The 13,657-nt window shown below is 36.8% G+C and overlaps 1 protein-coding gene across 1 annotated transcript in view; it reads left to right on the top strand.

Moving 5' to 3' along the window:
- The window catches only part of LOC106949020 (astrotactin-2-like), a 198,734-nt gene extending 186,895 nt beyond the window's left edge, over positions 1–11,839 (top strand). Inside the window, exons 19-21 of the mRNA XM_015034982.1 lie at positions 5,824–5,924; positions 6,735–6,918; positions 9,597–11,839. Of these exons, the coding sequence (XP_014890468.1) occupies positions 5,824–5,924; positions 6,735–6,918; positions 9,597–9,831 (520 nt within the window). The 3' untranslated portion in view covers positions 9,832–11,839. The remainder of the gene's footprint in view (positions 1–5,823; positions 5,925–6,734; positions 6,919–9,596) is intronic.
- Positions 11,840–13,657: the final 1,818 nt, after the last annotated feature.

The raw sequence follows: 13,657 nt of genomic DNA, 5'->3' as shown, positions 1-13,657 counted from the left end.
CCCCTTTTTTTTTTCCCTTTTGAAAAAAAAAATTTTTTTTTAAAAAAAAATTTTTTTTTTTTTTTTTTTTTTTTTTTATTGGATCTGGATTATTACGTACATCAGTTAAACAACCTTATATTAAACTTATAAATGGTCAACACCACAACTTTTTCCAAGTACCACTGACAGCAAGTTTAGTACCACTGATGGTACAAGTACCATTGTTTGAGATCAATGGACCTCAGAGTGACATAAAGTTAAGGAATTTGGTGGTACTCTTCCATCTTTGTTTTCCATCCAGGCTGAGCAAAGCTGACAGTCAACATAATGCTACCACCACCATGCTTGACAGTTAGCGCAATATTGTTGAGTTTGGACTACCATAACTGATGCACACGTAGTTCCCTGTCTATGTATTTGGATAGCTCAGTCTTTGTCTTATCTGTTAATGTCAGCTTTAAATCACTTGGAAAAACATTTCCTGGATTAAATCGCTAATGTCCCAGCAAGATCTAGAGAAACTCATGCATGCATTCATCTTTAGTCACATTGATTACTACAATAGGGTCTTCACAGGTCTGTCTAAAAAAACAGTAAGACAGTTGCAGCTGATCTATAACGCTGCTGCTCTTGTTCTCAATAAAACCTGGAAGATAGAGCACATCACCCCAATTCTAAAGTCCTTCCACTGGCTTCCTGTAGCTCAGAGAATAGACTTTAAAATACTTCTGTTAGTTTATAAATCACTGAATGGTTCAGCACCAAAATACGTTAAAGTTTTGCTGTTGTTGTATCAACCATCTGGGCCATTCAGGCCTCCTGGTTCCGGTCTGCTCTGCATCCCCAGAACCAGAACCAAACATAAAGCGAATGACATTCAGCTTCTGTGCACCTCAAAACTGGAACAAACTTCAAGAAAATTGCAAAACAGCTGAAACACAGAGTTCCTTTAAATCAAGGCTACAATCCCACGTGCTTAGAGTTGCTTTTGAACCATAATAAATAGAACATTGACCATATATTTGATGCGTATCAAATATTTTGATCGTGGCTCTTGACAAAATGTAATATCTGTTATTAGTTTTTACAACTGTTGAATATATGATGTGTTTATTAAGTTATTTTCTTTATGTTTTCACAATGTAAAACACTTTGAACTCCCTTGTTGCTGAAATGTGCCGTACAAATAAACTTAACTGATTATCTAACTAAAAATGATTGAACATAAACCATTAAAACATTTTCTCCAGAAGCCCTATGGCTTGTATTTGTGAGTAATTGCAAATTTTAATTGAGATTCGTGGAGGCTTTGATGCCACCCATGGAGTAGAACTACAAAAAATGTTTAGCACTGTTTTCACAATTTCCCATCAAATTTTGACTACATCTGAAGGATTATGGAAGAACTAGTGCTACACAGTCCAATGTAGAAGTCAGGCTTCCACTTGTGAAAACCTCCAACAAGGACCTAATAAGAAACTTTGTAGCATTGGTATCAATGTGTAGGCATTCTCCACAGTGATGGTTTTTTTTCTGATAAGAGAAGAACTTGCGTCAAAATTATGTCACAGGAGACGTCTGTTTGTAGCCAACTCTATTTGTTTTAATCAAAAGCCTGATCAAACCTAAGCTTGTATGCACCATAGATTGTTGCATTATTGCAGGCTGCTGTGACCCTAAAGTTTTCTGTGAGCAAAACAAAACAGGAACAATCAAATAATATTCTTTAGTGTTATCATCTGACCACCAAAGCCAGTCATGTGTTATGAGCAGCACGTGGATAAAACACGTTTTCTTTGTTATTATCGTGCTGCTTTTTTATGAGTGTACATGCTGTGCTACTAGTTTTAATACTTCAATAGTACATACGGTAATATCAGTCTTGTGTTTCTCCTCATCAGTTTAACTAAGAGGAAAAAAAAGATCAAAATGTTTTGGTAAACATTAAATACCATCAAGGCCACATTTACTCTTGCTAAACATTTACTTTCTTTTGGTATAACACGATTGCATCATGTTATAATGTAATTCCCTCATTAAAAACAGTTCTGGAGTGTAGCTTTAGTTCTTTCATGCATGTGGGAGGAATCTTTGACTCTCCCATGGCAGCCACACTAGAAAAACACAAAGTCTTACACAGTATCTTTGTGTAGTTTCTAGTGGAAATTCACTTGAAATAAGACAAAACTAACATACAAGTAACTTTTCAGCTAGATTCAGGTGCTTGTTTTGAGTAAACAATTCCTTAATACTGATGAAAAAGATTATTTCATTAATAACATGGGAAAAAGTCTTGTTATAAATTAAATAATCTGCTAGCAGAATTACTACTTTTTAACAAATATTAATGAATTGTTGACTTAAAATTAGCTCACATAGCTTGCTGAAAAGTAACTTGTAAGTTTGTTTTGTCTTATAAATTAGCAAAGACTTGGTGAAACTACATGTTTGTATAGCTCATCACATGAGCTACATCTCAGTGCAATTCCCCCACATACGTTGTTAAAGGCTTTAAAGAGACGGAGGCCCAATTTCAAGGCACAAGTAAAAGAAGTTAAATTTCTTTTACTTGTTGGATATATACAGCACTTTTATCACAACTGAAAGTACCGTGGTTACTTGATTGGGCTATAAAATGACACTGTGTCCATGGAAAACTGACGACGCATCTCCTGCTTCAGCATTGTCTCTTCCATGGTCAACAACTTTGCAATTTCTATCCAGGAGTTTTAAGCCACTTGAAAATCTTTGTGGGTATTTTGTGAAGAATCGTACACAGGTACGTAATTTCTCAGCATGTTTGATATACGTTCCTCAAAAGCATTCATGTTGCCTGTTGATACAAAAAGCAGAGAGTGGAAGTGGACTATTTGAAGTGAAATATCAACATTGCTGTCTGAGGACATTTCTGCATAAAACACATGACTACGTCAATGAGAACTGATTTCAAAACTAGAGGAAACATAGCTCAGGAGAAAACCTAGGAGAAAGAACGCAAGAGGGGTGACATCACATGAGATCGGTGGCAAAATGTAAAGGTGGTTGATAACAGTCAGCAACAACAAATTTTAACATTTTTTCAAATTAGCTTAGTATGTTCCAGAGGGTAAGGAACAAGAATTTGCAGCAAGATCCACTGGTGATATGAATTTTTATTTTTACTTTAATTTTTGTAGCTATTGATCAGTTTCATGCAACTGCATGTCTCTGTAACCAACAAGACTGGAAGCATAAATATCCTTATTAGTTTATTGATTTTTCACTCTCTATTACTTAAAGGTCATTTACTGTAAATTTCTTTTGATGACACATTCCAATCCTTGTGTGCCAAAAGGGATGGTCACTGTGACTGCCATCTGTAATTCAAAAGTATCGCTGCAATGACAGTTTAGTGGATTTTCCCAAAACTCAATTTCCAGGAGTCTTGGTTATTTCAGCGTCAATGACTTTTAATGGAGTGTGGTCATTCTTACTTTTTTTCCTGCTGAGCTTTGCTGATGCACAGCTGAGCTCATTCAGAGCTGGACCATCTTTTCTAATTTACGCTGAGAGGCAAGGCAGTCTTATTTAGAGCAATGACGACAGTCCGATGCCACTCAGATTGGATTATTTCAGAGTCATGAGATATACTGTAAGCTGACACAAATACTTTGGGCAAGGAGAAACAGCTTTCTGCTTTGATTGATTTGCAGACAGCCTCGACTGATGTGTGTCCAAATGCTGATGTAATGGAAAAGGCATCCCCAACCATCTTGGCTTGTCTTGGCATGCCGGAGATACTGCTCTAATTGATCTTCCCAGACTATCGCTTCACATTTTCCCATTCCTTTTGTCTCATGTTTCTGATCACTCTGACTTTGTGATTCTTGTTCAGCTATCTCTTTACATGTAGTATTGCAAATTAACACAAAAACTTTTTGCTTTTTGTAATGTACCTTTAATCAATAGCTAATTGACAAAATCAATGATTTCCCATGGAGGCTAAAGGATGAGACAATGAAGCAAAACAAATGATAGAGACGAGCTACAGCGGCGACCAAGGAAAGTGTATCTCTCTGTGGGTGAATGGTCATCATGGTGGTTGTAGAGCTTTTCAGCTCTTTCCTTGATTTTACATTGTCATGACAGCCCAGACTGTGGTTGTATCTGTTCTTCTCCCAGGATATCTTCATAATAGTAGAGTGCCTGTTTATAAACTAGTATCCTATGTTCAGCCTACCCATTTTGACAGCTTATTATACGTTGCACAAATAAGACGCATAATAATAATAAGTCACCTGGCTGAATTTCAGGACCAAAATCAAAACATTGCATTCTGAGTTTGAGTAGACAAATAAATAAATAAATAAATAAATATTCCACACAATCTTTTCCACGTTGTTTTCCTGAGAAGCTTAATTCATTTTTTACAAACCATAGCAAAACCATTTTGGGGGATTTGAAAGGAGGCAGCAAGCCTATGCATACCACTCCTCAAGTGATCGAGCATAACCCAAAACTCTTTTAATAAAATCTCTGTCATGCCATCTTTCTGCTTTGCTCGTTTCTCCCACCTCGGTGTATCCATCTGCACGTTATGTGGCTGTATAATTTAAACAGCGTGGCTGTAACATGCTGGCATTGTTTTGCCAGGCAGAGGACCCAGCGAGGTCTGCACGTCTTTCTTGAGGTTCTTGGGGAATACCACATCCACCCTGCTGAATAACAAGACCAGACAAACTATGCAAGCAATGCCCAAACAGGTCATGTTACAAGCAAAACAATCACTTGATAGCATTGGAACAGATTGCAAGAGACATCAAAATGAGAATGGGCGTTCTTGGCAAAGTGACTTTTGCATAAACAATAATATCTTACTTTTTTTTTTTTTGTGCATTTCAGAGCAGTTTTTAGGAGAAGAATGCCATGCGAGTTGCTCATTTTGTCTCACTTTGTTTTGTGGTTTCCTTTGTGTCCTTCTGCTGTTTTTACAGTGGTTGCTCTGTGGAAATATTGCTGAAAGCTTACAGTTTTTCTTAACCAGTTATAAATATTTCTCAAGACTTAATTCACTTTTTCTAAACTTTCCCTGCAGTAGGAAAAACAGTTAATGTGGACCAAAACATGATTTTTCTACCCCCCGCCAACCGACCACCCCCTCCCCTCGCTCGCTCGGTCTCCCTCATTCTCTCTATTTCCAGTAAATCTTTACTAACAGAACAAGCTTCACCACAATAGTGCAATAATTATGGCACCACAAAATGGAATATGGTAGTCAAAAAACCTTTTTCCAATCTATTTTTCCAATTAAGTGCTGCAGCGGTACTGTATCTGTTGTAGGGCCCGGAAAAAATATTTTCCTTGTTAAAGATTTTGGTTTGTCTTTGGCTTTTGTCAGTCAATATAAATGACGTACACTCACAAAGAATTTCAATTGTACTTGTAATTGTAAACAAGTGAATTAACTATTGTCTGAGGTGATCAGTTAAAGGATATAGCCAATTAGCAGGGTCTAATGTTGCAACCTTTATTTCCGGTGCATGAATGAGCTCCTGTGAGGTTGAGTCAACAGGAGGATCACTTTTTGGTGTTGCAGATTAAAGATTAAAATTATCACAGTGAGTTTCAGTTAATTTAATGAAGCAATAAACTTTATAAAATCTGAACTTTCATTTTTATGTTTGTTTTTATTAACTATTTGACTAAGTATTTTACTTAGCTACATTGAAATCATATGTGTTTATGAGTAAACACAAATAGAAAATAGCACCAGATGACAGAGATCAAATTGTTAGGTAATGGAATTTTATGAGCAAATAATGCATTTTGCTTTGTCTTTTTTTTCTTTCTTTCTTTTTAAAGGTTTACCCTCGCTGCAGTGGATAATCGAGGCAGTCACACAGAGTCGAGCTTTGTCTCTGTACGCACATCTTGCCCAGTGGTGGATGACAGTCGTGCAGAAGGTATCTTTGCTGCTTGGCTTTTGAAGCCGAAAGCTTTCACATTTATTTGTTTGCGCATTCAATTCAAACGTTCTTCAGTAACTTCCTTCCCAAATAACGTTTTACGTGGACATCCCAGTTGTTCTCATGATGTTCCTCGAACTTTATACTCCATCCAGAACATGCAATGTTCACTTCTGTACTGCATGTGGAAGAAGTTTTGAGCATTCCTGTTTCATGCTGATGGATCATAAGCAGGTTGTAAGAAGAGCTTTGACATGCGTAGAGAAGCTCAAAGCAGAATCGAGCCATAAAACAAATAGAGCAAATAGGTTATTAAAAACTGCATATGAGCTCATTAAAAGTTTGAGATCACAAAAACAAACAAAAAAAAATCCATGTGCTTTTCAGGTCATATGTCTGTCCTCAAATTAAAACCCTTACAAATGCTGCAGTCTAATAACCATTAGAGAAGTTATTAACAGCAATGACATCCAGTAATCCAACTCAATTTCAATTTTGAGTTGAAATCCTCAAAATTATTGTGTTGCAGGTTTGAGCAGGACTTCAATTTTTTTAAGACATTTATGCAGTTTACATTTATTGGTAGTAATTTAGTTTTTTTCTTAACTGACTTAAAAGGGTAGAACAATTGTTTTTTTTTCCATGGTTGAAAGTGTTTCAAAATGTTTAACAAACAGCAAAAATACTTCAGTATAGCAAATTTTCACTGGTTGTTAGCTGACAACCATCACCTTAATGCTACCTATTAATTGATTATTCACTGTTCTTATTCCTTTGTACCTCTCTAACTCTTTTCCGTCGTCACAGAAATAGCCGACAGGGTGTACAACTTATACAATGGCTACACCAGTGGAAAGGAACAGCAGATGGCCTACAATATGCTGATGGAGATTGCCCCTCCGCTGCTTTATAGAGTCCAGCACCACTACAATTCCCACTATGAGAAGTTTGGGGACTTCGTGTGGCGCAGTGAGGATGAGCTGGGCCCCAGGTGAGAAGACAGTGAGCTCTGAAAACTTTTGCTTTTTGAAATTCCTCTAAAGTTACCTAAAGAGTTGATGGGGAACAGTTTGTATCCCGTTCAGAAGTAAACAAATAAACTTGTTTTCCCACACTCTGCTGGTACTTAGGTCATCCTTTTGTCATATCTGGTGAAATGTGCTGTTTGTCAGTTACCATCACTCTGAGGCTTCTTACATAAGAGGCGCTGCCTCCTGAACCAGCTGTCGGATCTAGATCATTCACCCACTCTACCCTCCCTATAAAATCCCAAAACAAAAGGAATAATTTAAAAAAAAAAACATAATTCCAGCATTGCTTCTCCGGAAAGGGGAGCGAGCCAGGTCACCTGTTAAAAATCCAAGGCTGCAGTCACTCCACACATCACCATGGCTATACCAAAACAGCATTTGACAGCCAAGCCAAACAGTAAATGGGATACTCGTCTAACACTAACTTGACTTCCACGTCCATTTCCTCTTCTTTCCTATAAAATAGTTAATTTATAACCACAACGTACCAACCCAACCGTCCCTTCACCTGTGACCTTCTTGACAGGGACACCCTCACTGGTTGTTTGAACAGACACTGAAATGTTACGACACCATGAGAACAAAAAGAGGCTCAGTGACTGAAAAAAAAAAATGTGGAATGAAGTATAAACAATGAGTTTAGAGGGGAAAAAAAAAGTTTAAAACAAAAACATTTATGCATGCGAGTCTGAGAAAGGAGTTGCTCCAGGACTCATGATAGCAATACAAAATCTTAGGTTACAGCCCAATGTTTTGGTTTGTCCACCCCCACTGCCTGGAAGCGCTCTTTTCCAGCTATAAATAATATAATAATTGAGGAATAACTTTGGTCTGTAGGAAGTTTATGCTTCTCTCTGATTGGTGACGGGGGTGGGAGACACAAGTTGGCCATTGGGACCTAGAATGTGGACTTGTTGAATGGTATGCATTTTGTATGTGTGTGGGCAAAGAGGGTGGAATTGGGGGAGATGGGGGTTGGGATAGGGGGTTGCTTTTGGGTGAGTGACTGTGGATTATTTACTGCCTTAAGTTGGCAGGGTTTAGCCTCCTTGCAGTAATTTACAAGAAGGCTCCTTTGGTGGTGCATTTTAAAAGGTAAAAGAATGGCCAAGAAGAACGTAAGCACCGTCAGCACTCCTGCAGGAATCCCAGGAGCCCCCCCACATATGTCCACCATTGTTCCAACTTACTGCCCATTTAGTGATTTGCACATGCTCTTATACATGGTAACAGTATTTCTTTGCTGTATTTTTGACAAACACCTTTTGCTTCCTCATCGTTAATCCTAATTTCACGTATGTTTTAGCCAGAAATGAGACTGCCCTCAAGCAAGATGAGTAACAGAAACATCCTTTCTTCAGTTTTTAGCCCTAATTTAATAGTAATTCTCTTTTTTATCACCAACAAATGCATATATTCCATCTGTCGGGCTTGTAATTCCAGACTTCCCTTGATAATGAGCTTGGAATTCTGTTACTTCAGACATAAGAATTCAAGGGAAATGAAAAATGCCCCCCACACACACGCACACATTTCAAATAAGTGAAAAGGATGTCTGTACTGCTTGCTTAACTGAAGACAGATGTTGATGTTCAGCAGACGCTGCTTTTCAAAATAATTGTATTTTTGGCCTTTCCCTTGTGTGTCTAGTGCTTTTTTGATATCCATATGAGCTTAAAAAAGCCTTGAAGAAGATACATCATTTGTGTCTAGTGGTTTTGTACACGTTTAATTCTGCTGATCTCTGAGCTCCTGAACTGTGACCCAGATACATTCTTTGTCGTTTTACACAGAGCAATTATGCGTTAAAGTTCAGGTTTTGAGCCAAACTGGCTGTCGATCCAGAATGACAGAAGGCGGCATGTTAGTCTTCTGTAAATTATACTAGCATTCTTAATCAAAACAGGCCCTACAAAGATTCTAAATCTGGTACTCCATTGTTTTATTCTTTAGAGGTGAAACCACTCATTTATTTTTACACCGACTTGTCATTTGAGTGTTAATCATAAATAGTTAATCATGTTATTGTTGGCTGAAACTGAGACATTAAATTCAACTTAACTGGATAGACATGGCAAAATGGTAAAAGATAAGTAGTAATTGAATTAATTGAAATGTATTTATGTTCTGGTCTGGCTTTAAGATTATAGTAAAAAGTACTATGGCAGTGTGTGTGAGATTTTAGCAGAGATTAACCCAAAATATTTAACAATATGGTAATATAATTTCATTTAAACAACCAAAGTTAATTTTACTGCTTCAGTTCTGAGCCCTGCAGTTACCATCAAGGAACACTTTTTGTTTTTAGCTCTTGATGTTTATCTTGAAAAAAATAAATATATCATGGAGTGAAGAGCTACCAGCCCATTATCACAGAACTAAATTCAGGAGAGCATGGGACTAGAGAGCAACATATTAATAACAAACAAACAAATCAAGTAATAAGAACATATTCAATAACTGTTAGTCTTGATTTTTTTGTGCCTATCTGAGTTAGACTTTGGTACTTTTTCCCTTCCTTTTTTGTTCTCTTTTTAACTATATACATTGTTCAGATGTATCTGTATATCATGAAAATTGAACAATTGTCCTTCAAAGATTATTTTTCTGCTTCTATTTTTTCCCAATGTTTTTGTAGGAAAGCAAACCTGATACTTCGTAGGGTGGAAACGATCAGCCTCTACTGCCGATCCCTCCTTCGCAGTACCCACATCCAAAGTCGCACAGACACAATGGCTTATATCTACTGCAGGAGCGAAGAGGGTGGACTTCCCAGCATGTGGCATGGCTCCTTACATGAAAGACGTGCTCTGTGCATGGAAAAGCTCATGTCCTTACAGCGCAACACTTACAGTAACACCAAACTCCGGTGAGAGACAAATGGAGAGATGAGCACACATCATCTTTTTTTCTGCAAAATGACATCATTGATTGTTGAACCTCATTGGTACGCTCTGCAGCAAGTGTCTCTCACGTGACTGGCACATTTTAAAAAAACCAGGAGAGCCTTCGAAGAATCCTCAGAAATCACGGAACATCTTGTTAAAGCCACACAAAGACGTGTTTTTGTGTGGCCTACTTTTATCAGAAGACAGAAGATATGGAAGAGTTGCTGGAGTGGACATGCTTTTCAGCTACATAATCCCAGTGATTGTGCACATTAGTAAGGAAATGCAGTACGAGTCTGTAAAACCGACAAGTCAATCAAAAGCATAAAAAAGGAAGACAAACAAAAAGAGTGGTTGGCTTCAATACCATGAATGTAATAATATGGTTCGTTTTTGGTGCTTACCTTGGATACTACAAAAGAAAAAGGATATAATGATTCTGTAACTTATTTGCCTTTGCTACTTTCATTAAAAAAGAAAAGTGGAATTATGTGAAAGTTACGTAAAAATCATTTATTTTTGAATTTCCAATTAGTTAAGAAAAAAAAATATTTTCATCAAGGTTTTAAAATCATTAGGCGAGTTATGAGTTGATGATATTAAACTTTAATAGCTTTTTAGGGCTACAGTTGCAAATCCTGAAGACTAGCGACATTATGCAAAGATGGTTTATCAGTAGAATACAAACGAGGCACTCTTGAATTGTTCTTAAGCTTTAATTTCCAAGCTAAACTACATACATAGTTTTGTCATTTTTCACTTTCATCCTTGCTGTTCTTAACAACAAACCACATTTCGTAGATAGTGCTTTTATTAAAGGATGTTTTAAAGGGAAAGGGACGTCCTTATCGAGATTTTTTGGTACTGATAGTCACAAAAATTAGGTAAGTACTCATACATCATGCAGTGTCATTTAAATACGCACATTTGTTTTCTGCACATTAATACAACAAATCTATTAAACATGTATTACGCAATTAAAGCCTAAGAAGTTTGAAGTGCTTGTAATAACCAACTATCCTCTTTCTGGTAGCCACTGCTCCCTCAATGCCGTGCCTCTAAGGGGAGCCCTAACCAAGGCGAAAAGCTAAAGCTTGCGGGCAAAATGTCCTGTGCTGCAAATCGTCTGTCGCCTTTTAAAATCTGTTGCGTTAAAACCTAATGTGGACACCCACCTGCTTCACAACTCCGCGATCACTTGCATATATGCTCTTCAGTATGACATCCACAAAATGAATCGCACCCCTTTATTAATCCATGTGGAATCTATCTGGTGTACCGTGAAGCTAGGCAGTGACCTCGGACACACCCCCGAACTCCAAGTATCTGTGGCAAAGCTAAGAGCAGGGACATGAGATAACTGCCCTGAAGGTATCAGGAAACTTTTACAGTACTGCTGCATCAGCTGTCTGGAGTCTAGAAGTAGGGATGCACCATGGCTTTAGCAGCTTTAAAGGATGAAAAATGTATTTTTTATTTTTTTTTCCATGATTGCAATGGGATTGTCATCCTAAAGGATAAAGTCAAGTCATAAAGTTCTCTCCTTCTTGGCTTTTTGCTTTCCCTTGGAATTTTATCTCTTCTCTTTAGAGTTTCCTCTAAAGTCTGTTGCTTTACCTTACTAAGATTAAGAGTTAGCTAGATTAACTTTCGCTACGTAGGTCTTACAGCATCACCACAAGAATAAAGTAATGGTTGAACTGTTTTTGTTTGTTTGTTTGTTTTTCTGTTTAAAAATGTTCCCAAAACAAGGACATGCCAGTGCAATTGCTTGGAGTCAATCTACTTCATGCCTCCATGTCGAGAATATTGCCCCTTTCGACCAGCACCTCTAGTGGGTGGGGTTATCGTATAGTGGGTAGTCCCAAAATCTGAAAGTATTGTAATGTGGTCTGTATGTAAAAAACACAACGCAACAATGAAAACATGGAAGTTATGCCGAACATTCGGATCAGTCTGTGGCTTTTTGTCTGTCATTAAAGAAAAAAAAAAAGAAGAGAGTTTGAAACATCTGTGGGTGGTGAGACAAAGCACTGTGGTAAAGTATAAGAGAGTGTGAGACGCAATCATGTTAAGCAACCAGTGACTCCACCCGCATGCCAGTCAGTGAACAACAGTCTTCTGATGTTACGTTTTGTTTTTTGTTTTTTATCAACCCGATCTGGCCTGTTTGGAACCCCAGTGAAGTAGGTTGATACACTGAGTAGATGCCAGTGGAAAAGGTCCACTTATTCTGCCCTACTACCACTTTGTACATGTAAAGTAATGACCAAATAGCAAAAAGGGGAAAAACTTTCATAGCTCAATGCTTTTATGATTGGAGTGAAATCTTAACAGCAAGGCGACAACATTTAACGGAAGTGCAATAAAGCACTGTGTTTATTTATTTATTTATTTTTTTCCAAAATGCCATGACTGACCCTAAGCTAATTTTTGGGAATTAGGTTGAGTTATTCCTCAAGAAATAAACATACATTTAATTATGCCAGGAAGTTTGAATGGTCCCGTGCTTGAAGGTTGCATAGAGTCAGTGATTGTATAATTGACAGTGGTTGCATATTTTTCTTATTTAGTCCAATGACATATCTTTAAAGCCATGCATATTATTTTAATGTGAGCAACACATTTTACAAAATCCTTATTTAATTGTACGAATTGTGATAACTATTATATTGTAAATTTTCAATTGTAAATATTTAAATATAACTGTGTCATCATGTGGCTCTGTCTTTTTTCTGAAGAATGTGGAGTATTAAACATGTATAGTAAAATCAGACTTTTGTTATTTCACTGCAATAGAATGATAAAGCGTTCTTCTTTAAAACATTGGTCAAAACTGAGTGGTTGTTAAGCCAATGTGATTATCATAAGAGGTTAAAAAAATATTCTTTTATCAGGAAACAATACATTCTGCCATTTAGTTATTCCAGTATATATATATATATATATATATATATATATATATATTCGCTACATTTCATCTAATTTCCAAAATATTCTTTTGTGATAAAATATCTCACAATTTAAGTTTACACAATTTACTATTGTCTTTATTCTCACATTTTTAAATGGTAAAATTACAGTATATGCAAAAAAATAACAATATATTAATAATAACAATATTGAATGTGCTGCTCGTTGCTCTCTTCAGTTCTTGTGTTTGCATTAATTTCCACTAATGTGACTTACTAAACGGCACACAAAAAATACTGGATAGCTAGTTTTAAATTCAAGAAACTCCCGTCAGAATATATATTTCACAATTTCTCGGTGAACATTGTAATACAAATGTGAAAAAAATAAAACGGCTATGGCGTTTGAAAGATAAAGTATTAAAGTACTGAAATTGAATCCATCCATTCATTATCTTACATGCGAGGGGTGCTGCTGCCTATCTCCGGCTGTCAACGATTCAAAAGGAAACTTTGTGGCTAAAATAGGGTTAAAGTTTCCCTAACTTTTACACCTGGCTTACAAATAAAATTTTAGGTTTTGAAAAACATCAATTGACAAACTCATAAGTTTACTGAAAGCATTTTTCTTGCAGTATATTAACCATAGTGTTGCCAGACTAGAGCATCAAGAACAAGGTGTGGCTGTGGCACCAATAGGAATAAGAACAATTTAGAAACATCGACTTTCTAGGTATGTTTCTTTATATTCTAAACAGAAATTTTTGAATGAGTATAACAGCACTAGTGTAGCCATAAATCAAGAAAGGGAAAAACAGCAGCTGCAAACTGGCTAATAGTAATATAATAGACAGTTGTTAAACCAGATGGCAGTGGTAACAACAGGATAGTGATGTAAT

The sequence above is a fragment of the Poecilia latipinna genome, unplaced genomic scaffold, assembly GCF_001443285.1.
Source record: "Poecilia latipinna isolate Pla-1442-1.1 unplaced genomic scaffold, P_latipinna-1.0 Scaffold319, whole genome shotgun sequence".
NCBI classification, from domain to species: Eukaryota; Metazoa; Chordata; class Actinopteri; order Cyprinodontiformes; family Poeciliidae; genus Poecilia; species Poecilia latipinna.
This window is presented reverse-complemented; position numbering and strand designations above follow the sequence as displayed.